This window comes from Sciurus vulgaris, assembly GCF_902686455.1.
Source record: "Sciurus vulgaris genome assembly, chromosome: 1".
Classification (NCBI taxonomy): domain Eukaryota; kingdom Metazoa; phylum Chordata; class Mammalia; order Rodentia; family Sciuridae; genus Sciurus; species Sciurus vulgaris.
The window spans coordinates 79,428,115-79,453,811 of NC_136461.1; the positions used below are offsets into that span (position 1 = coordinate 79,428,115).

The 25,697-nt window shown below is 39.9% G+C and overlaps 1 protein-coding gene across 3 annotated transcripts in view; it reads right to left on the bottom strand.

Moving 5' to 3' along the window:
- Window positions 1–210: 210 nt before the first annotated feature.
- TGFBR3 (transforming growth factor beta receptor 3) overlaps window positions 211–25,697 on the bottom strand; it is a 189,843-nt gene continuing 164,356 nt past the window's right edge. For all 3 annotated transcript variants that reach the window (XM_079147484.1, XM_079147483.1, XM_079147482.1), the window contains 3 exons: window positions 16,936–16,977; window positions 14,278–14,385; window positions 211–3,658 (listed from right to left, as the gene is read on the bottom strand). In XM_079147484.1, coding sequence (XP_079003610.1) covers window positions 3,540–3,658; window positions 14,278–14,385; window positions 16,936–16,977 — 269 coding nt within the window. In that variant the 3' untranslated portion in view covers window positions 211–3,539. The remainder of the gene's footprint in view (window positions 3,659–14,277; window positions 14,386–16,935; window positions 16,978–25,697) is intronic.

The following is a 25,697-nucleotide window of genomic DNA, read 5'->3' on the forward strand; positions in this document are numbered from 1 at the left end:
TACCTGTTATTTCTCTTTCCTTAACTCAGGCAATTGACAGAAGGCCTGGAGTGCTCTGCTCTGTCCCCTCCCCTCTCCTAGGCCTCTTTGCCTTTTTCTGCCATCTTCCCCATCAACGTAGCAGGCCACATAGGTAAGAGAAAGTTACAGTGAGGAAGCTGTACCATCAGTCTGAGGGTGGAATTTCTTGATGACCAAACAAGACACGTGTTAATAATTGATATATATCTTTTTATTATGCACAGATAAAGGACTTAAAACTGTGGTTATCAAAACTATACATCTAAGCATGTTCACAAAATTGCTGACACACTGACAGAAAAAAGACAATGACAGGGGTGTTCAAACTGGCCACAGGGATTTTCAGGGTACTCTTTTTACCCTAATAATTGACGAAAAACAGCAATAAAATCAGGCTCATTCAGGAAAAACCAGAAGAGAGAAGTATTGTATTTGGAAACTGATAATAGTCCATTTTAGAAAAACATCTGTCAGTTTCATGAACAACCCCCAGATAAAACAAACAGGAAAAAAATCGCATACAGGACTCACCCAACAAAATGTGCTCTGTTAACACAACCAGCAGTACAGTCATCATTCAAACCATGAGGTAGTTACAGTACAAAAGGACTGGCACGCATGTGCGCGCCCCACACACACTCAGTCATGCCCGCTGAGAACACACACAGGAAACAGATTTACAATCTTATTACCAGACAAGGGAAAGACCATTTTGTGTTTAGAAAATGCTATAGAAACAGCTTAGACAGAGTGATCTCTGACTTCAAAATACAGAGTAACAGTTGGTGAACATCGCATGGTGAGAAGCTATAGGATGTTACATAGACATCTGCCTTGGGTTCAGAGCATTTCAATCATAGCTTCAGCTTCAACAAACAAAACAAAATGGCCTTTGCAAATTATGGGCATAGCCTGCAGAAATAACACGTGATTTGGCAGATAGAATTGAGTTCAACTGGAATATAAAAACAGGTTTAAAGAAACTTGCAGAACATGTTATAAAAGTAGAACTTGTACTTTGTATGAAAACTGTGAAAGTGAAGCAATCAGAACTGCTATAACAAGAAGTGGGGAGAAAACACACTATTTTTTAATGTTCATTTTTTAGAAACATTTCAGAAATACCTAAGGACATTCACTCCCCAAAATGGGATCAGGTTTCATTAGCATGGGATTTCTTGATCTTTAAATAATACTTCTGACAATGAGCTCCAAACAAATAAAAGGTGATTTTTTTTTCTTCTTTTCTCTCTCACTCTCTTTTAAAAATCTTTTGGTGTACATCTATAAATTTGTAAATTAATTTAAGATTATTCATAAAATCATTGGCAATGTAGCATCTCTCTCAAAAATATACATTTAAATATATTACAGAAGTTTTTAACTCTGTCCATCTAAAAAATGAATTTTTTAATACCTCTTCATAGCTAATTTTGTTTTTAGTAAGATGGAAAGAGTTTCTTTAAAAAGCAAAGAACTGATCAAAAGAATTCACAGTAACTGAAATTAAACTTTCATATGGAGTAACTTAAATTTATCTAAAACATTTAAATATATCTTTATACACTTTTTTGTAGTAAAATATAGCTATAAGTGACTTAAAGACTCTAGTCTTCTTTGAAGACATCTTTAAATTTTTTATACATAGAATATGCTAAAACAATACATTCTGCTGAAGGTTAGGCAAAGCGCATTATTTTCAAACACAGGTAGCATAACCCAGGTCCTCCACTCTGATACCCTTATGTTAAAAAGAACAAACTAAAGGGAAACATTTCTCTAGTGTCATGTTGTCTTCATGCATACATGGAACTCTGAAAAAGGTTCAATTTATCAATGTAGGTAGCCTGGAAATTTCAGTGCTAAATTGATCTGCTTTGGTTAAAATGATCTAGATTGAATGTCTACACCTATCCAATCAATCACTAGTACTCAATGCCTGGATAAGAGTGATTTCCATTTCCTCTTACTTGAATGCATGAAGACACTCCCTAAAGATTTGAGTTTCATCAGCATTATTTATTCCATTTGCAGAGGACCAGGCACAACTGCTTTATTTTAAGGGAAATAAGATTTGCTTATGAATATTTGGGGGTGGATCTAACTTGTTCTACTTATGGAATCCTAAGTCAACTGTGGGAATTCTGAAAAAGGAAGACTATTTAATTTACATTGAAGTTATCTTCAGAAGTAAATGATTTGGCATGAAAATCCTCTTCTGGCATTCTTTTTAGCATAAAGGTATCACTGAGCTCTATATAGCTGCAAAGTGGCATCATATTATTCCATTTAATGACATTCACTTCAAATTCTTTGGGAGTTTGGGATATATTTAAGGCAAGAGAACTAAAGCAATCCAAATGCATGCCCTTCTCCCTATCTCAGTTCTGCCTTGGCAGAATTGGTGACACTATTCATATAACCTACAGGACTCCAACAGGATCTGCCAGGCATTTGTGTCTCATAAGAGCTTGGTTTTTACAAAAGGGCTTATTAGAAAAGTTGATGTGTTTTGAGTAGAAATGCTCATTTTACCAAATATTGCTTAAGAGTAAGTTCCAACTCTGGAAGCATAGGACATTTTCAAAAGGGGAATGAATTTTTCTCTTCTTTAACTGAGAAAATTACTGTGCCAGATGACATATTACATACTTGTACTTACATATGAATACACATATATCACCTTGCAAATTTTTCTTCAACTTTACAACCAACTATTGCCCCAATTTAGACATTAATTTATCAGAAAAAAAAAATGTCAGAGATGGACACAAATCTATCATTCCAGATTGTGGCCATTTTCACTTTCTGTATGCCTATAAGAAATATAAAATTTGCATTAAGACATTTTTGTAGTTGGGGTGTGTAAGTGTGGGGATATACAGAAAGCCAACAAGGTTTGGTTTTGGCCCAGGGTACAAGAAAGGAATGTTGCGTTAACATGTGGCAGGATGCAGTCCCCAAGGGCAGCACCCGGCTAACCTTACATCGGACCCCACAGGGCATGGCAGGTCAGAAGTGTGCATCCAAACAAAGATGCAGATTAGACAAGGAGGAGCGCCCAGAAAGCCTTAAAGCATTCCTTTTGTTTTATGTCTTAGTTCAGATAGGAAAGAATCTTTGGCCACATCTCCTCATTGATTCTGCTGTCTAGCTATTATCCTTTTACTGTCTCCTTGAGTCTGGGTAAAAACTCAGGGTTCCAAACCATGGATGTTCTCACCTGGACACAGCAGCATTTAAAAAAAACTGGCATGTGTTTCACATTGAAAACCCCCCAGCCTGTGAGGGGCTGGTGGAGAAGGCCACCATCTTAGCTTTTGCACATGATATCTAGTGTGTCATAGAAGTCCAGGGGTCACGCTTACATTGGCCATGGTGAGGGTGAATACAACAGGTGACTGTTACACTGAAATTCACTCTCCCTTTACAATGGAACCAAATTCAAGCCTTCCAAGTCTGGACGCACAGCATCAGCATCAGGCTCTGTCAGCTGTCGCGGGCCCAGCTGGGTCTGGCTAGGCTGTGCTGCTGCTGGAGCAGGGTGTGCTCTGAGTGCTACCAATGCTGTGGGCTGCACTGCTGTTTTCAGAGGCTGGTGGGGAGGTGGGAACTTGCTGTCTTCCTGCTGTCTCCCCTGCAGTTAGTAAAGAAAAAAAGCAAGGAAACATGCTTATTATATATGTGGAAAAGAGCCTTCCCCCTGCTTTCCTGTTTATCTATTATTTTTCTCAACCACAGGCAGAAGCAACTAGCCCAGGTACTGGATGGCTGGAAGACCTTATCTCATAAGGCTTTTCTGCTTGTTGCTTTGTTTTAGAAGTCTCATGCACGAGGAAAAGAGGAGGGTTTTCCAGCTGGCTAACAGGCAATTTTAGTGGCTAAGACCTCTGACAGTGGATGACAAATGTCCTGGATTTCAGAGCCTACATCCTTGCAAAATATCACACACATCTGGACTGTGTAGGACAACTAACCAGCACCTGTACTCAGGATATGCTGTTTCTCTAAAGATATTATACTTGAGAGGGTGAGACCTTTAAATTCAATAAGAAAACTTCGGCAATTTGGGGGCCTTTTTCTTTTTTGGTGCTAGGGATTGAACCCAGGGGCCTATACATGCAAAACCACATGGTCTACTACTGGGTTACACCTCAACTCCTGGAGGCCTTTTTTCTGAAAGTCCTTGTTTAAAACTGGGCTGGTGAAGTCTAGATTGTGCCCCAGCAAAAGCAGAGAGAGCATTGTGTACTAAGCATACGACCTCCCTAGGAAGTGGGAAGGGGAGGGAGGCTGTTACGGTAAAAACTTTTGGGGGAAGGGGTTTAGCTGTTTGCACATGGAGACTGCAGGGGTTGCCAGCAAACACCCGCCTTCCACATTGAGGTTCACTGTTGAGTGCAACGTGAGTATCTCCTAACACATTAAGCATCCCACTTTTCATTACACACTCCACTGCATTTCAGCTAAACCCATTCTTCGTGCCAAATGTGCAGGGCTGTGGAGAGGGAGGAAACCTCGGGTCACACACATGGTTTGCATTTAACAGTGCAAAAGGCCCTAGTCTTAGTCTTCTCCTCAGCAAAACTGGCCTCAGTGCAACCCTCAAAAAATGGCTCTAGGTGGGGAAAAGTGATCAGGGCTCTCCAAAGAAACACACTGCATTTTCTTTGAAAAGTCAGAGCACAAACTCCATAAACTTCTTGTAAGCATTCTCCCCCCTCCAACGTGGGAAGTCCCAGAGGGCCAGGTTTGTTTAGGAATGAGCCTCCTCTTTCCTGTCATGCTGAAATACACATCTATCAGCTGGAGATAAGCAACCCTCCCTTCTGCTTCATTAAAACAAAACACACGAGCAAATACTCTGCCATCCAAGTATAGGAACTTGAGCCCGCTACTTCCATTCCCTTTCTGGGGCCCCTCAGAAGCATCTGCCAAAAGAGCAGCTCTGCAAAACGTAGAACCGGCTCGTGCCCCTGGGTCTGGTTACAGCTTTCCCTGTCACCATTTTATGAACCAAAGCTCCACATGCTTTTGCATCAACCTTAGAGTATTTATGTGCTTGTTGTACGGCTGGCCCTGTTTCCTCTGATTATCTTTTCTTCTGGGATTGGTGAGGGAGGGAGATGGGGGTTAATATTCCCCAAAAAACAGGGAAACTGCATTTTTACCCTTCTTTTTTTGAAATCTATATTTTAGACCTTCCCCAACATTGCCCCTTACCCTTCATAAGTAGACATAATCAAGGGGGGGGGGGTGAATTTGCCTCAATTGCAGTAATTTTCTGCCAAAAATTTACTTTCCCCAGAGAGGATGCTTATTTCTAGAAGGGGATCAAATCTCTCTCTCTCTCTCTCTCTCTCTCTCTCTCTCTCTCTCTCTCACATAGTGCTAGGGATTGAATCCAAGGTTTTCTGCATGCTAATCTAGTGCTCCACCACTGAGTTACAACCAGAGCCCTTAATTATTCTGATGTACACAGTGCATACATTTACAAACTCCAGAGACTTACATAACTCTTGATATACTTTAAGAATTCAGCTCCCTTGCTAGGTATGGTGGCACAAGGTACCTATAATCTTAGCAGTTTGGGAGCCTGAGGCAGGAGGATTGAGAGTTCCAAACCAGCCTCAGCAAATTAGCGGGGCCCTCAGCAACTTAGTGAGACCCTGCCTCTCAATAAAATATTAAAAAAGGGTTGGGGATATAGCTCAGATGGTTAAGCACCCCTGGATTCAATCCCTGCTACCAAGAAAAGAGAGAGAGAGAGAGAGAGAGAGAGAGAGAGAGAGAGAGAGAGAGAGAGAGAGAAAGAAAAAAAGAAAGAAAAAAGAAAGAAAGAAAGAAAGAAAGAAAGAAAGAAAGAAAGAAAGAAGGAAAGAAAGAAAGAGAAAAGAAAAAAAAATAGAATTCAGCTCCCTTACAACTTACATGTTCATGATCCACTCCCAGCTGGGTACTCATGTTATCAATTAGAAGGAATAATGTGGCTATATATGAACCACATTTAAAAAAAAATCTCTTTCCCAATTAAATAAAGTATACACCAGAAAAGTAGGAGGAAAGCCAGCCCCCTCCCTTTGGGTTCAGGCCCTCCAGGCTTCATTTGCTCAACCTCACAGCGGTTAAAACCGGATGGCCTTGCCTCCTCTGGCCACAGTGGACAAGTGCGTCTCTTCCAGAACATGACACGTGCTTGATTATTCACTTTCAGGAAAAGTGCCAGTACCATGCCCTGCCCAGGAAGTCCGAATATTTGCTTTCCGGTGTCTATTTGCCAAATATAATTTGTTGCCATGTCAGTTTATTTTAATCAGTGCCCATTAAAAAGAAATCTTTCAACTTCCAGAGTTTCAGAAACTCTTGGCCTTGGAAACACTGCTCAAGTAAAACTCAAAAACAACAAAACACAGAAGTTCCTACACTTGAGATTGCAGGATCTTTCACCCAGTAGGACAAGTCCCGTTAACCTAATGTTCTGTCAACTTTGATCCAATATGATGTCAAGGAGAATCTGTCTGAGCATCTGCTTGGAAACGTTTAAAAAAACTTCTATAGACAGACTAACCCTTCCACTTACAGCTGTTTTCACAGGCAAAACACAAGATTTCTCAAAATAACCAAATTTCTAAAAATTTTTTACCTTTTGGAAAAATTAAGAAAAAAAAGATTTTTCATTGTCAGGTGGAAAACTCCATCATGAGGAAGGATGTTAAATGTGCCACCAGAGTTCTTCTGGGATTCTGATTAGTCTGGGATTTCTGTCCCAGACAGTCTGGGATTTCTGTCTGAGATGGGATTTTTGCTGTTCTGCTCACTCTCACAGTGACACTGGCTTTTTGGAATACCACTTTTTCTAAAATATCCCTTGGGTGTCAAATACAATCAGGCTACTTCTGGAGAAGATGAGGAGGGATGACCTTGTTGCTAAGCAATGCATGTAAGAAGTTTGAGGAAGGCTCCTTACTCATACTCTCAAACTTGACCATCAAAGACAATGTGTTCAGTGTTGTTCCTAAAATTTAAAATCATATCCAGAGAGGAGATTGGAAGAGGAGGGAGAGTGAGTAGGGGAAAGAGTCATGTGATGCCTGGAATACTCTGGAGGAGGAGGGTATGCTGAAGGACAGAACACCAAGGAGGAATCCACTCATCTCTTATCATCCTGTGGATGAGCCTAGACAGTGAGAGAAGTTTTAAGAAACATAAAAAAACATTTCTCAAGGGAGAATGTGTTTTATTTCTTTAGCTTAGTCCAGTGTTGTCCAGGTCTGATTTTGGGCCACCTCTTGACAACCTACTTTACAACTGTATTCTTATTTCTCAATCTTTCACCATGCAGGTCTTAGGGAAGAAAAAATCTCTGAAAGATGTAGATAACATGGAAAGACTATATGGGGAAACAACAATGGAAGAGGTAAAAGAAAGGTGAGAGGAATGTAGATTATTTAGCCCAAAGCAGATTGAGTGCAAATATTGCCCATGCGGATGATTACAAAGAGGAGCAGAGCGCTGTTCTTTATTTCCCTGAAGGGCAGAACATAAGGAAATGAGTTTAAATGGCAGAGAGGGATACAGGTGAGATAGCATTTGCTGGTACGAGGACTAGTTGGTTATAAGGGGAATTTATGTAATCTGGTTCTTGGGAGAGAGTTAAGCAAAGGATTGAAAACCATATGCCTAGGGTGATTTAGATTTAATATTCCTCCATGCTAGAAAAAACAATAGTTTCCTCTAGGCTTATGTGTTGATTGTAATTTTGTAGCAATCAGTGTCCGTTTCTGGATAGCCTAACTAATTCTCAGGCTGACTTCTATAAGGAGAGTGAACTAGGCTACCTACAGTTTAGAGGTCTTAAATCACTTTTTATCATTTCCAAAAAATGGTTTCCCCATTGTCAAAGCTAAAAGAACTTTCTTTTGCAGGCAAAAATATCCAGGAGGGGTAGATTAGATGTTGTTATAAGTTCTGGGGAAAAGGAATAATGTTTCAAGGTGGGAATTAAAGTCTTTCAAAATGTCCTGCTTACTTCCTTCCTATATTCCGGCAACATGGTCAACCTATTTGCACCTGCACTTTGGTTTTCTGTATCTTACTTTAACTTGACTAAGAGAATGCACTCAAAGACTGACAATAAGAATAAGAGAAGGGGGAGAGAGAGGGCAAAGAAAGAGAAAATGGAGGAGGAAGGCCATTTTTATAACCCCTAGGTGTGGCTAGCATCAAAAATGAACTTGAAGTTCTAGGTTGTTTAACTGCTAGTCCTATTACCTGAGTCTGGTACATTAACCATATTCCCCTTTAGTATACATGAAGAAGATCCCTACTTCACAGGGCTCTTAAGGATGGATGCTTAAACAAGAAATGCATATGAAAAGCTTTTTGAACTCCCAAGTCCTACAAAAAATGTAAGATACTTGAGCCTGCTCAGAAGTATAAGCAGGGAAAAAAAAAAAATATCTAAGAGTGGAAGGAACACTGCAGTTCACAGAGCAAAAGAAAATGTGGAAGTTTTGAATCAGGCGTGCCCATCCCAATCCCTCAGGCTTGGATTCAACAATCCTCCAGTGGACACACCATGTGTTCTCTAAGCAGAAGTCAGCACAAACCCGTAGTCTAGAGTCAAGTAAGACTTTTGAATTAAGGGCATCTTTGGAGGTCCCCGTGTTTTTAGAGGTTCAAGGTTTTGCTGAGGTCCTGAGCCTTACTCTGATGATGAGAAGGAGCAGCAAGCTAGGCTAAGGTGAGGTGGGAGTCAAAAGAGGATGCCCCAGGGATGGGGGAGGTGCAGCTGGACAGACGGGAACCCACTGTAACTGTACAAAGGGCAGGATTTGCTCTCTTTTCACCAGAATGCTCCATCCTTCTTTTTATAAAACAGTTAAACACAGAGGGTTAGGTTAAAAGCCTTAAGCTTTCCTGGTGTCTCTGTCCCTGTGTCTTTCTGAAGAAGCAAAACACCAGACAAAACTTCTGACCATTCAAATCCTTACTCCTTCTCAAACTCTACTCAGTTACTATGATAGTTTTAGAAGAAACTTAATTCTTAAAAACAACACTACTTCCTATTCTGATGAGACGGGTCTTGCCAGTTCTCCATCTTTCTGACAAAATTCCCTAAGTTGTTGTTTTCCTAATGGTTGACATCTGTGCTCATATTTGGGTGTCTACCTGAACCGCTATTTATTGTCAGTCTGTCTGATTAGTGTCTTGCTCCTAATATATGTAAGCTCCATAAGAGCAAGGCTCCATACTGTTCACTAGTATGCTGCCAGTGGCTCGCACAGTGTTTACACTGAATGAGAGCTCAAAAAAGATTCACTGAGTGAGTGAAAGGATGAATAAATGAGTGAACAAACAAAACTTAGCATATACTAAAAAGAGGTGAAAAGAATAATCAAAATGCATGTGAGTCCACCTGCTTTCCCCAACCCCTTCCACTCTGCTGGCATTTTTCATAGCTGGGCACAGAGCCTGGCTACACATTATTAGGAGTACCCTCGAAGTCTGTGGTGTGCTGATCAACTCGTAAGAAAGCAGTATCAAATACATCATTATTAAAATTTAAAAAAATGTGAATCAATAATTTTTTTCTCTAATAAGCAAAAGGAAGATGAAAGTATTATAATTTCAAGTCCTTTGAATGTGTAACAACAGAAATAGGAAGACTCCAAATCCAGAAAGCAGGTTCCAGACCTAAATGCTATAATCATGTAACTCTGTGCAGTTGCATCATTTGGTTTTCTGGCCCTGTCCTTCCCAATGTAAACAGGAGATGCTGAAGCAGACAGTAATTTCCCAAGAACCCCCCTAAAGCAGATGATTTTTAAAAATCAAGGGCAAGATTAATTGTAGAGACTGTGTTCTGTATACACAGAGACTGGCATTCCCTCTATAAATTTCACCAGAATGACAGTGAATGAGTTTTCAAAAGGCATAACTCCACAAAAACAAAGATAACAGGAGTGAAAACAACAGCAATAAAGTACTGGAGGCTGGTGAGAAAATGGAAGAATAACTGACTCAAGAGAGCAAAAACCTAAACCAACTGTGGGAAGGCTGAGGAATAAGCAAGCTGTGTCACAGAGCCCTCAGAAACTCAGGATATGGCATCAGGAATAAGAAAGGGGGAATATAGGGCTGTAGGCAGAGGGGCTAGCTGAGCAACTGTGTAAGAAGCAGTAAAATTTCTCTAAATCTCCCAACTTCCTCACCCAGGAGGACGACAGGAAGTTTACTCTTTGAAAAGGGTGAAACCAAGAGTTCCAGAAATGACCAGCACCAGGTACAGTTGAGGGTAAGAACGCTGCACTCAGAGAGGAGAGCTGGTGAACGTGAGAGCTTTTAGCTCTCCTGGGCATTGGTTGGCCTGACAGCAGCTAAATCAGGTGGCCTTGTCTCCTCCAGCAGCGGTGAACAAGACCGCTGTCTGTCTCCTCCCAGAGCACAACTTAATTATCCACGCTCAGGAAAAGGGCTGGTACCATGCCCTGCCCAGGAAGTCTGAATATTTGCTTTCCAGTGTCTATCTGCCAAATATAATTTGTTGCCATGTCAGTTTTTTGTTTTGTTTTGTTTTTGGTTTTGTTTTTTTGGTACTGGAGATTTAATCCAGGGACACTTTATCACTAAGCTACCTCCCCAGCCTTTTGAATTTTTTTATTTGAAAAGGGGTCTTGCTGAGTTGCTGAAGCTGGCCTCAAACTCGAAATCCTCCTGCCTCAGCCTCCAGAGTTGCTGGGATTACATGGCCACCATGCCCAGCTCCATGTCAGCTTATTTTAATCAGTGCTCATTAAAAGGTCTCCTAACCTACACCTTCTGGGTGGGAAACAAAACCTGTTTTATGGAAAACCTAAACTAAAAAGTAATGACCCTGAGAGAATCACCAGGAGGTGACATCAGGGGTTCATCAATAACACAGCCCTGCCAGATCACCCTAAGGAAGTTCACAATTAATACCTCCCACCTGCAAGCTCAGAACTTCCCCACTCTTAAACAATTCTAAATTAATATTCTCAGATGGACTTTTAAAAAGAAAACAAATTCATGGGAAAAAATTACTGGAATTAAAAAATGTCGATGTATTAACAACTCAATAATGACTGAAAGATAAAGATGAGGAAATCTTCCAGAAAATAAAGAAAGCAAAAGATGGAAAACAAAAGAGAAATGAAGATTCAAAGAACAGTAAAGAGGTTTCACTTTCAAATAAAATGGTTTCCAGAATAAGAGAATATATAAAATGGGGTGAGGAAAATAAGGAGTTCTAAAGAAGATCTCAGTATCACTACTGAAGGACATCACTGAAGGGCCCAACTAGTGCTCAGCACAGTGTATGAAAATAATACCTGAATCAAGGGATTTGACTGCAGAATTTCTTTCAGACAGAAAAATTAGGCCACATACAAAGGGAATCAAGAATCTGAATGACAGCAATTCTCAGAGGTAGAGGACAATGAGCACGTTCAAAATTCAGAAGATTTACTGAAGAAAATGAATCAGTACAACACCTGATATGTCTAAAAGCATTAAGAGGGGACTGAGATAACTGACAGAGTCAGCAGATGAATTAATAATAAACATATAGGAAACTAAACTAGGGACTGGTAGGGAGAGACTTAATCCTAGAGAAAAATAAAGCCTTCTTCATGCTTCTGTGACCCTGGGATTTCTTATAAGCACTCTGCAAAATGAACCAGAGGCTACAATTTTGAATAAAAAGTGATCTTGAGGCTGTATTGTAAGTGATGCCAACAGATTTTAAGCCCGAATGAGAGTGTCTATATACCCTTTGCCTTCAGAATTGGCACAATTTTGCTGGAAAGCATCACAGGAAGCATTTTTGGTTTTTCTTCAATCTATTTACAAACCTATTTTTGTATGAAAAATACTTTTAAATCCCCTGGTTTTAGGGACAGGGCATTAGTAACAATGATCCTCCAAGTTCAAGGAACAGGAACACAGGTTATCTCACCACCACACTTTGCTTTTTACCAGGTTTGCGCACTTGGCTGTGGACAAGAATCTAGGCTCATTGAGGGGCTTTCAGTGGGGTGTGTTCCCACAGCGGGTGCCATTTGGTCATCCTGTATTCTGCCTGGACCTGGCTTCCTGGTCCACACTTAGCTGTGAGGGTTTGAGGGTCAGCTATGACCAGGACTGGCTGGTGATTAAGCAGGCACATGGAAAGCATCTGTGGGTGACTAGGCTGTATAAAATCCTCAGGGCTACACAGTCTTCTTGGAGTACTTTCAAGTGCATTCCCAAGAGACAACACAGGCTGCCAACAGCCCCAGAACCTCTAAGCCATGCAGGAGGTTGGAAAAAGTTACAAAGAACTTTGAGATCTGAACGTGTCAGTATTCCTGTGACAAAAATGATTTATTCTAAAATACTACTCTGCTAAAAGTTGTCCCTTCTGGTCCTTTTATAAACTATTGATGAGAATGAATATTCCTAAACTGATTCACTGACGTTTATATAATCCTCAGAATCATTATACTTAAGAGTCTTATTTTCCTTCTCTCACATGAAACATACTTCACTCAAAGGTTGCTAATTAAGACCAATAATTTGAGAACTCGGAGCCCCACTATTGCTCTTGCCAAGAGATTGGCTTTGGGTTGGGTGAATTTCCCATACTAGGCACAAAAGGGTTTGTTCCTCCCTTAGTCAGAGGGTGTAGTATTTGAAGCAAAAATTCGAATGAAAAAGAGTTTGGAATTTTAAAGAAATAGAATGTCTGTGACATGTTTTTTAATGAACAGTTTGAGGTTTTGTCTAGCAATCAAGACAAAAACGTAATGCCTCAAAATGTCCTTCAGTAGTGCTTTGTGTCCCTTTAAATTGGTCATCCTTTTAGCTGGGCTGATTGAATGGCCCAAGGTGAGGCAAAAAGATCAGAGCATTCAGCGGTCAATGGAGCATAAAGTTCTAAACACAGAGTCTGCCTCTTGCCTCGAAATGATCAATCTAGTACTGTTGACACAGGTTCACAGTGTAAACAAGTACCAAGAGCAAATAAGACCAGCTAGCTCCCAAGGCATGTCTCAAAATGCATGCCATTCCTTCCCATATTTGCAGGGAAACTAGGAAAGAAGCAAGAGGGCAGTCCAGGGCTCCTTCCCCACTGGACTAGAGCTCCCCTTGCAGGCTTGCATTCTGTACTGGCATGAGGTTCCCAGTTCAGGCCAATGGCTTTCATCCCTGGGACTGGGTAGGGGGAACGTCAGAATTTGAGGGGTTTGGGAAGCATAACTTGAAAACAAAGTGCTTTGTTTCATTATTTCTTTTTGATGCATGAAAATACATTTTGAATTTTTAACTTTTTATAGAAAGACACGAGAATTTCATATTTACCAAAGAAGACACAGCATGGGTTAAAAAAAAGTTGAGAAATTCTGGGTTAAGTCATTGATTAGGGACTCTGGTGAACAGTGGTCAATACCTTGGCAGATGTGGTAGTAAACCCTTGGTGTCCTTTTTTAACTCCCTGTACATTTATATGTCTATTCTGAAGTCTTTATCTTTGGAGTAACTATTTATATTTCCAGTTTGTCTATATTAACTTCCTTTAAACTCTAAAGATAAAATAGCTTTATTAGATGTTAATCTTCACCAACATCATGATTGTAACTAGCAGAAGCAGAAATAGTTTAAGCATTCCTTTTCTACAACTGTGAAAGCAAATTTATATTATATATATGTATTTTATATATATACATATAATATATATTACATATATTTATATATTACTTATAATATATGTACCAAATATATATAATATGTAAAATATGTATATATAATATAATATATATAATATGTATAATATATATTATATGTATATATATTTTGTGTGTGTGTGTGTCCTGGGGATTTAACTCAGGGATACTTTACCACTGAGTTGCAATCCCAGCACCCCCACCCCTGCCATTTTTTAAAAATTTTGAGACAGGATCTTACTAAGTTACTGAAGTACTCACTAAGTCGCTGAGGTTGGCCTCAAACTTACAATCCTTCTACCTCAGCCTCCCAAGTTGCTTGGATTATAGGTATGGGCCACCACACCCAGCAATAAATTATATTTTTATAAAATTTAATTTTTATGTCAAATCCATAAATACGACAAGAGTGGGAATGAACCTTCTCTCACTTTCATTCATCATTTCATCCATTCATCCATCCAACAAAACATTGACTGTATACTGTGTGGCAGGCACGGGCTGTGCACCGAGAGTCCACAGTCACACTAACCTGTGTGGGAATAGATGTACCACAAGGCCCCCGTCAGGAGTGCTCCGATCACAAATGCTGCAAACGCAATGCCCATCACAGTTAGGGTGTCCAGACCATGGAAAATTTCTACAAAAGAGGGAAACCAATACACATACCCTTTTAAGTTAGTCTACATCATATACTGAATTTTATATTTTTTTACAAGCACCATCATAAAGGTTGCACACTAACTAATAAAATTTGAGAATGCAATAAGGGTTCCAATAAAATACACTATATTTTGTTACTTGCAATTCTTGGTCAAAGGAAAAATGAAATTATGGAGTTTCCAAATATTCTCAGTTTGCAATTTATTCTGAACAACAAACTAATTTAAAAAACCAAATTTGTAAATTTTGTAAAACAGTAAGTCTTTGGTCTCATGGTCTCAACCTGAGGACATACTATTTGATGGAGAGTGTCTTAAAAATTCACAGGTAAGGATGCTTTGGAAAATAAGGTGAACATTCATCATCAAAATCTTACTCATTGCTTCTTATTCATTGAACACCTCCAACAGTGAGACACACTACACACTTAGAATGCTTTGTGGTATTTTCATGAATATTTCAAAGTATGAAAGAAAAAAGGAAGAGAGGAAGAGAAGAAAGTACAGAACAAGAGTAAACTATGCCTGTGGATTGTAACATTTCACCCACCTTATATTAAATTCTCAATCTTAACAACTACGTATCGTGTCATTTAAAGCAGCCTATTCTTTAACACATCTCCAACCTTGATCTTTCTACAAGGGGAACATAAATACTTCTCTCTGGGGAGTGATGTCAGTTTCGCAGTCAGCAAAACATAAATAGAACCAATTGTTCCTCCATTTGGCAAAGAATTTTATATTTGAAATTAATTCCAGGCCACAGAAATAGGATATTTCCTTTCTTTTAAGAAAACTATCTTCTTTGAGTCACTTATAAAAAGTTAAAAGCAGTGTCCAAAGGAGAGAGGGATTTGATAGATTAAAATTTCAAGGATTTCTTGGTTTTTTAGTATAAATTGAAGGTATAAGATCGCTCCCCTTAATACTATCTCTACTTTCTACTCTAGTCAGAAGCAACTGATCTCTATATAAATTAAATCTCTTTGACTTTTAACTCACTGCAATGTAAAAGATTCAGTAGTAGTCCGGCAGGGTGGTACACACCTGTAATCCCAGCTGCTCAGGAGGCTGAGGCAGGAGGATCACGAGTTCAAAGCCAGCCTCAGCAATGGCAAGGCACTAAACAACTCAGTGAGACCCTGTCTCCAAATAAAATACAAAACAGGGCTGGGGATGTAGCTCAGTGGTCGAGTGCCCTTGAGTTCAATTACTGGTACTCCCCACCCACTGCCCCCCCCAAAAAAAAAGATTCAGTAGTGGTTAAACGTGACTCTTGAGCAGCTCCAGCACCAAGAGGGCTCAGGAAAGTATGTCATGGTAGAGCAAGTCTGGGCCTTGCTCTTCTAGCATGTGACCCTTTGTGTGTTCATTTAAATTCTGAAAAATGAGGATAACTTTACCTACACAAAATGAACATGAGGGTCCCCTAGCAAGGACAAGAACTGGGAAGAGCCCTATGGAGGTTCCCATGAACCAAGACATCAACCTATTTAACTGAATCTTACTTAGAACAGATATTAAAAGACAACTTGCCTTTATATGTCTATGGAAGCAAAGATGGAACATGATCATAATTTTTAATGAAAACATCTTCAAATTCCAAAGACACAGATGTCACTTATGAAAATCAGACTAGGTAAGTATGAGAGAATATGTTCACATGGGTCACTCTTTCTGAGTCATGATATTGTTCCATAATCTTGTTAAATAATCCACTAGGGAACAGTTTATGGCTTTGTATAAAGCACTCTCCTGACTGTCACACATATGTGATGGGGTCAGCCATGGAGACTAATCCTGGTGGGAATCTTCACACACAGACTCTCCTTCCAAGGCTGCATCATCTAGAACTCTCTGTGGGCAGCTGGGAATCCTGCCTCAGTGCCAATGATGATCTTGGGCAACTTGCTGAAATATTTCTTGTTAATGTTTTCTACCATACAGAATGTTGAAATTGGCCTACATAATTTTCAGGTCATCATTGTGTAGTAACTAGTGCTATGCCCTATTATTTTCTTACATGCTCTTTCTGGTCCCCTCCACCCTACTCCTTGGACTAGAGATTGTCTTGAACATGTAGCAACTGGTTCCCTTAGCCCTACTTCTCTGAGCAGGTAAACATTGTTGACCAACACTTACAGCCAAGTACTCACACAGTTCTACATCAATGCTTTCAAATCACAACAGATATACACATGCACATAATTAGCCTATCTCTCTAAAGCTAAGTTACAGCCTTCTTGTTCAGGCCACACATGTCAACAGGTCAACAAATTAACATTTTAAAATAGCAAAGGCAGAGAGGATAAAAGAAAGAAGATGATGAAAGGAGGACAGAGGAAAGGGAAAGAGTATGAAAAAAAAAAAAGAGAGAGAGAAAGAGAGAGAGAGAGAGGAAAGGGGAAGGGAGGATGAGAGCAGAAGTTTCCTTATCAAAACTCCAAGTTTGGCAAGTGTTCACTAACCAGCTCATTCTTATAAAAGCCCAGGAGACTCTATTTCGAAATAGTTGCACAAAGACTTACGTGGAGGAACTGGATTCTGTTCCTTAATGCTTGGAACTTTTTCTGAAACAAAAGCATAAGTCAAATCACAATGCATTCCATGAAGACGCCAGGATTTGAGCAAAGGGTTGTCAAAATCTCAGCAGAAGTTGACACTTTGTGAATACTCTGTCAATGACCTTCTTTAGATAGCAAAACTATAACGTGGGTTACCCAGAAATTTTAAGCATTGTACCTGCTAAGGGTCAATTACAGAGGCACTCCAATTTGAAGAAAATTCAAAGGCAAGCACTAAAACTTAGGGAATTTGAGACTAGTGGTATGTGTGTACCTTTCTATTTACTTACAAAAGAATTCAATGTCTTTAAATATTATGCTTCTACAGTGTATTCTCATTTTATTCCACTTTTAAAAGTCTTTTAATTTAATAATTTACACATTTTGCTTCCCTTAATGCTGTTGTTGCTTTGAGTGTATATTCTGGTACTGGAGACTGAAACCTGGGTCTCATGCAAGCACCCTACTACCGAGCTACACTCCCAGTCCTTTTGCATTTTATTTTGAGGCAGGGTCTCACTAAGTAGCTAAGGCTGGCCTCGAACTTTTGATCCTTCTGCCTTAGTCTCCCAAGTTGCTGATATCAAAGCTGTGTACCCTGTTGATTATAATGCTACTGTCTTAGGGTTCAGCTCTTCTTCATCACTCATCTGCATTACCACAGAAGTCTCTTTGTCTACCACTACCTTCCCCACCCCCCAATATTTCCTCCTTCACATTAGCCCCAACAGTGAATTTTCTAGAGCCCAGAGCTGATCATGTTATTGCCCTGCTTAAGTTCTTTAATGACTCCCCTTTGGTTAAAAAATAAAAAAATTTAAAAAATTCTGTTTTTCCCTCAATGGAGTCCTTCACCCATGCTGGGCTTCTCACACTGAATTATATAAGTTCCCCTAACTCCCCATGCTACTCCATGTCACCACACTTTGTAAGCCGTCCCTTGAAATGTCTCCTTTTCCAGACCTACTTAGTTGGAAATTTTGCTGGGAAGCTTTCCCTGACTCACCCTAGCTCTACCCTGGCCCCCCTGGTCTCTTCCACATTGCTCATTTCATCTCTTTCCTCTTGCACTTGGGCCACATCACATTCTAATTTGCTTGGGGGATGGGGGTTCCTGCCATTTTTTCCTGCCCTGAGGGCAAGGTCTAGTTCTTACTCATCTCTATATCCTCAGGACTAGAACTGGCATAGTGTTGGTCTTTCAAGACTGTTTAGCAAAAGTCAATTAAAATATTGATGTACTTTGTGGAGATGGAGGAAACAAGCAATAAAACTATTAAAATGTTTGTGTGCTTCATTATTTCTATAATGCTTCATGTTCATGAAGTGCTACAGAGCCAAGATCTCATTTGAGGTTCACCCCAGTGCTGTGAGGGAGGCAGAAAAAGAATTTTTATCACTATTTTACAAATAAGCAGCCTGAGATTCTGATATCCTGTGATTAGCTCAAGGTCACAGCTGGAAAGCATCAGGGCAGGAGTTGAACTAGAATTCCAGACTCCTTCCTCACAGGCTAACTGACTCTAAATGACTGGCGAGTGTCACTCTGTCCTTAGCTGGGAAACAGGGATTAAGTAATTGTGCTCACAGACTCACTGCCCTCAACAAAACAGCATGGACCAGGGGTCAGGATACCACAGCCTGTGAGCTAAGAATGAATTTCAAATTTTGAAGTGATTTCTTAAAATCAAAACACAATGACTATTTCATGACATAAAGTTGTATGAAATTCAAATTTACTCCATAAATGAAGTTTCATGTGATCACAGCCATGCTCATTTACATAGTGTCTACGGTTTCTTTCATGCCATTGCAGTGGAACTGAGTAGTTGAGACAGGGATTATATGTGCCTCCAACTAAAAATATTCTCTATTCGGCCTTTTCTAGAAAAAGGGTATTGGGTCCTGGCACAGATTCCACCCTTTTCTTTAGAGTTTCAAGTGATACATGTTGCTGGTGGTGGTACATGCTTGTAATCCCAGCTACTAAGGAGGCTGAGGCAGGAGGATTCAAAATTGGAGGCTCAGCAACTGAGTTAGCTACCACTGGGTACAGCTCAGAGGTAGAGTACTTGGTTGCATGTGCATGAGGCCCAGGGTTCCATCCCCAGCACTACCAAAATAAAAGTGGTATGTAGTGCCTTTGTCATCTCCATTTCCATCCAAAAAAGAAGGAACACACAACTTGTCTTTGAATTCCCAATGAAGAAAAAAAATTTTAAAAAACTTGTGAAAAATTGACCAAAATAAGCAGTATATGAGTTGATATTTATGGAAAATAAAGGTAGACAGGGTGAAAGAAGACAAAATTATAAATTCTCAGTATCAACCATCTCAACTAGACTGATCAACATGCATTCTCAATGGTCCAGCTCAAGGAGAAGGAATGTCACTGGATGAATCAGAGCCACTACATTGACTGGTGCCCCAAGATCTGTGCAACATGGTGGCTCTGGGATGAGAAGATGTGTAAAAGTTACACTTCAGTAAAATTACTAAGAAAATTAAAATGTGTGTGTGTGTGTGTCTCTTCTCTTTTTTTTTTTTTTTTTTTTTTTTGGCAGTACTGGGGATAGAACCCAGAGCCTCACACATGCTAATCAAGCACTCTCCCCTTGAGCTACATCCCAGCTCTGACAGTGTTTTCAAGGAAACCTAATTCAGTATGCAGAGCACCCTCACTACACTAACTGCAAAATGAACTCTCTGGGGAGTTTGGTCCCATCAGCTTTATTGGCAGCAATAACAACTGTGACACCTTACATTTGTACATTTGTATAGTATTTTCCAATTGACAAAAAGCCTTCGTTTATATTAGCTCATTTTTAAAGTCCCAAGAACCCTATGAAGTAGGAGTATCTAACCACAAAATTCACCCACTTTCAAGAAGTAGTGGTTTGATTCACTGAACTAAGTCCAAAGGCATTTAAAGGTCTCAATAGTGTGCATCATGCGAGAAGTATACACACTTCTGGGAAGAGTTCCATCCAATCAACCGCCTGTGGTTAAACTTTGTCACTCAGAGTCCCCAAGTGATTTAAAAATAATAATTCTCCCCTGAGGAGACCTCACATGTAAGAATTTAGGTTTTATAGCTGGGCCTGTGTGATGGATGGCATTGTTCTAAAATTCTTAATGGACTTATGTTATGATCTAATCCTTTCTCCCCCACCCCAAATAGGGCCTTCTCAGAGAGTTAAACAAGAACAGTTGTTGCTCATTTCTCCCGGGTGGAATTCCTTCATGACTGCACATAAACAATAACAAGCACAGGCTGCAGAGTTAAGGTTGAAGAATTTTATCCTCTAACTTCCTTATGTTTGCAAATCCTCCATAACCCCTGAGTCTAACTAAAATAGTCTCATCTCCACCAGAACCCTATAATCGAGCTGGCATGCCGAAAGGAAAAGAGTGCATGCAACAATATTTACTTTGGGTTTAGGGATAAGACTGTAAGAAAGGAATCCTAGATATTGTTGTAAAGAGACTTTTAACAATGCATTTCTTGCAGAACGAATAAACTATAATCAACATTCTGAATTAAATCTTTTCATATACTCTGAGCAAATTTTGGTCTACCTCTAGAACCAAAATTTCCCTCCTCAGATTGTGAGGCATGGTTTTCATAAATGGGATATTTCTGGGGTTATGCCTGAGTAACTGACCACAGCTTTTGGCCTTCAGTTTTCAATTCCGTTTTCCTAAACACAGTAGGCCTGCGCAGGCCCACAGAGAAACAAGGCGTCAAAGTGGTACCCACATTACTGATGTCTGGCAATGAGGGAAGGATGTAGAATATTTGCCAAAGCCTCCTGCATTGAAGTCTTGATTCCCAATGTAATAATATTCACAGGTGGAACTTTTAGGAAGTGATTGGATCGTGAGGGTTCTGATCTTATCAACAGATTAATCTACTGATGTGTTCACAATTGAATGGAATATGGGCCTGGGGATATAACTTAATGGTGGAGTGTTTGCCTAGCATGCTCAAGGACCTGGGCTCAATCCTCAGCCCCACAGAAAATTTAAATAAATAAATTTCATAATCAAATGGAATATTGGAGGTAGTGAAAACTTCAGGACACAGGACCTAGTGGAAAGGAGTGGGTCCTTGGGGGCATGTCCTTAGGGACTATATTTTATCTCTGGGCCCTTTTGTCTCTCTTGCTCTCTGCTTCCCAGTTACCATGAGGTAAGCAGCTTTGCTCTACCATGCCCTTCCACCATGATTTCTAACTCACTTCAGGTCCAGAAACAATAAAGTCAGCTGACCATGGACTGAAACCTCTGAAATCATGAGCCAAAATAAATCTTTCCTTCTTTAAGTTGTTTTTCTCGAGTATTTTGTCACAGCAACAGAAAGCTGAGTAACACTTGGGATGGTGAGAGGAAATCTCCTGCAGACTTTGTGCAGACCCCACTAAAGACAAGTTTTACTAAACTTACTTTGCTGTTTCTGAACCTCTTCTCTGGGTTCTTTCAATCCTGATATTCACTTATCTTCATTCTATCACTAGACAATGGTTCTTACCTAGGAGTGATTTTTGGAAATTTGGAAAAGTATCAAGACATATTGGGGTATCAAGACAGTTGTGGGGGTGGCTGATATTGGCATCTAGTGGTAGAGACCAAGGATGCTGCTAGATAACCTAAAATGCACAGGACATCAAAGAGTCAACCAGCTGAACATGTTGATACTTGTTGAGATTGAAAAACACTGCACTAAACTATAAAGGCCTTAAAGATGGGGTAATGGACACATGTCTCTAATCCCAGTGTTCTGAGAGGCTGAGACAGGAGAATCATAAATTCAAGGTCAGCATGGGTAATGGGTAACTCAGCAAGACCCTATCTCAAAAAAAAAAAAAAAAAAAAAAAAGGACTGGGGATATAGCTCAGTGATAGAATACCCCTGGTTTCAATCCCCAATATGAAAAACATCTCATAAATAAAATAACAACAGATTCATTCATCAACTATTATACATAGCATATCATAGGGACTTATTTTTTGGAAGAAATAACTATAAATTACCACGTATATCCTATTATTGGGTATTTTCCCCAGCAACCCAGTCTTCACACTGCCTTCTGGAAGTAGCCTTCCCAAATGATCTAATCATGGGTTTCCTGCCAGAGATCTCTTGATCATCCTTAACCTTTAAAGGTGCATACTGGAATGTTTATGGATGAAATTAAGGGTCTGGGTTTACTTCCAAACAATCCAGTGGGCAATAGGAAGTGATAAAACAAGATTCACCATGAATAGGTAGCTGAAACCAGATTGTGGGTTCATTCTATTTATATATATTTGAAATTTTCCAAAATAAAAAAATGTTTAAATGCAAAGCAAATGGAATTATAAAAATCCCTATAATACCCCTCCCTTATTGAATAGAGACAGAATGCCTTATTCTGCCAGTGAAGCCTTTCTACCATCTTTCTACTGTTTTCCCCTCATCTGTACCTTAGCTTGAGGACAAAACTTGGCTGGTTCTTAAGAGTATTTTTGTTCTGGAAAAATCAAACGTGTTCCAAAAAGTAATGCCTCCTGTGGATTAACTTCCATTTGACATTCACAACTTTTTCTTCCACAACACGCACCCCACCGCCCGCCAAAAAAAAAAACCACCAACTTTGGTTGAGAGAGAGGAAATTAACATTTACTGAGTGTCTATGATATGCAGGTGCTTTTATTTTTTGAAGCTGTTGGCTGGGAATATGAAGAAAATTCAGTATTTCTAACACTGAACTTGCTAAGAATTAAGTATTGCATATAAATCATGACAAATTAGGGAAAGATATTTATTACTCTTTTCTGTCCATATGTCTCTGTGTACTCTGTTTCAGAGAAATGACTATCCTCCTTGTCACCATTTTTTTTTTTTAAATCACCACTGGTATGGTGTAACCATTTTTACTGTGTAAGATCAACTGTTCTGAGTGCTGTAAAGAGTGGTCATGGCGTCCAAAGCAAATAGCACTGACATGCCTACACTTCAACATATTTCCAAAAATATGGTAGGATGGCCCTACCTCAACTATTTTAATTGTTTTGCCATAAACCATAATACGTATAAGCTATTCATGTTTTCTGGGTTTGTGTGTGTGTGTGTGTGTGTGTGTGTGTGTGTGTGTGCATTATAATTCTAAGTCACAGAACTTCTCCTAAACTTTAATACATTTTTAAACAGTCTCCACATTTTCTTAGCCCTTTAGAGGAACAGACCTTTTTTCCCCCTAAAATTCATCATCTTCCTTCCAGTTCATATTCCTTAGAGTATGTATGTGGTACTGTGAATACCTATGTGATATAGAATAAAGAAGGGAAAGGGAGAAAGGAAAAAGGGTATAAAGAGATAGATGCCTGTGTCGTTGGTAATTTTCATTAAAAATTGGAGCCACCCTCCATCTGAGAGAAGGCACAGAGGTTGAGAGCATAGGCTATAGAATCAAAAAGCCTGGATTTGAATTCCAGATCTGCTTTTATAGTTTGCATGACCATGGGCAAGTTATTTAATCTGTCTCTACATGTAGGTGCTATGAGGATTAAATAGAATCCACAGAAGCTGTTTGGCACAGAACATTATACAAAGTAAATGCTCAATAAATGTTGGATCATCACCACCACCAGGACCATAATCCATTGTTGAAAGTTTAAGAAAAAGAATGATAACCCAATGGTGGTTCCCAAAGGACTTAAAAAACAAGATGGCAGAGATGTGCTCAGGAAAGCTCCACTAAAAACAGTGACTGGAGAATGAACTCAGAATTATTTAGGAAGTCTTAATAGTCTGCTCTCCCTGTTTACAGAAGGAAGAAACACCACCTGAAGGATGCTCAGGCTACTGGCAATGGTAGTCAACACTCCCTCTGCCTGGTGCTCTGCCTTTATCTGCTGCCCCTAAAAACCCAACTATCAAAAAATAAGATGAATCAAATGCCAGAGAGAGCTGAAGCTTCCTTCAAAGGGCATCTAGATAATAAAAGGACAGTGAAGCATCCCTTGGATGGGAATTTTTTGCCCAAAAAGTTAATCCCAGAAAGTGATTTGCCTGATCCCAGTAAGAACATTCATGATGCTGTTATTATTTCAATGAACCTCTGGTATCAGCAAATGATCATAGTCCCTAATCAAAGGACTATTCCAATTCACTGTGAGCAGAAGAGAGCATGCTGACTCCAAAGGTCTACAATAGGTGAAATGATTTTAGAGCAAAAAATAAAAAAAATAAAAGGGGGAGGGGTTATTCTATAGCTGAAAACTGTCAGAAATCCTACCCATTCAGGGCAGTTAGCAAATTTGCATATAGCCTCTGGGAAGCTGGCCTACTGTTTAACCTCATGAATTTAACAAATCTAAGCAATAAACTTTCTTCGCCCATGTGCTTCTCCACTAAAATCTAGTCTCAATTAGCCAATCTCAGGAAATTGCTTTGATATTTGGTAAAACTTTCCTCTTGAACTTTTATGTAACAAAATACACTGAACTCTCAGTATAATTCCACCAAGTTTAAATAAAAGTAATTACCTAATTTACAAGAAAAATTACTTAGGAAAATACCACCAGACTTAAAAAAAAATGAATAAATTGCTGGAAGTTATACTGCTGCAATATTAATGTGTAATAATTGTCTGGCATGGGAAAAAGCAAGCTGCTGCCTTCAATTACCCACAGAATTACCTCTCTCAAAATAGGTGGGAGCAACAGATGCAGTGTGAGGAGCTGCTGCTATTGTTGAACCACTTTCACAGGACAAAACAGAGCCAGCTGTTGCCCAATTGTTATTTCTTTGCAACACAATTAATTTATCCTTATTTCTTTCCCCTGAACCCAATAAAAAGGAACTCAGGGGCAACCCACTTAAAGAAGGATGTTTGTTGTAACTTTCAAATGGTTGAAAACCAACCAATAAAAGTTAAAAAAAAAAAAAAATCAACAAAAACAATGTGGAGGACCCACTCCACGTCTAACAGGTACATTTCAAACTGACTTCAGGATGGCTGGGAAATGAATTAAAAATTATTTTGCTCCATCCAACAGCATACTTGAATGTTGCAGCTGGAAGTCTGGAAGCCACCTGATCCAAACGCCTCCTCTCCAGATGGAGAAAATGAAACCCGAAGAAGTGAGGAGAGTTTTCTGGAGTCTCCCAGCCAGTTGGTGGGGGAAAGTCGAGTGGTGGCCCAGGCTCCTGGCTCTATGCCAGCACTCTCCTCCGACGCTCTCCTTCCTTTCTGACATGGGCATGTCCCTAGGAAGGGTGAAGCTGCCACAGACAGATACGACAATTGGAATGGCACAGTTTTCCACACAAGGGTCACTCAGCCGAATAAGAAACTGGCTAGCAACCATATGCCTCGTTCTGGTAGGTCCTGCCTGCTCCAGAGCCACCCCAGCTGCCTGGTTCTGTCAAATATCAGGCCAACAGTGCTCAGATCAGAAGTGTCCTCTTCAGGTGGCCCCAAACCCAGTCATCAGGTCTTCCTGCTAATGCCCAGCAGCTGGAGCCAGTATGCTCACTGACTTTTGTCAAGGCCGTTGGTATCTGGCTCCTCTCTGTCCTTCCATGGGGTGGGAGAGGACTGTGGCTCCAGCCCTGAAATAGCTCACCCTGGAGGTTTGGAATCCACTTTCACTCTCCAGCCTCCTCTTAGTTTGACACCCTCACACAAGCAAGGCTTCTGGAGAGTGACGGGTTGTTTCTAGACAGGGACAACTATAAC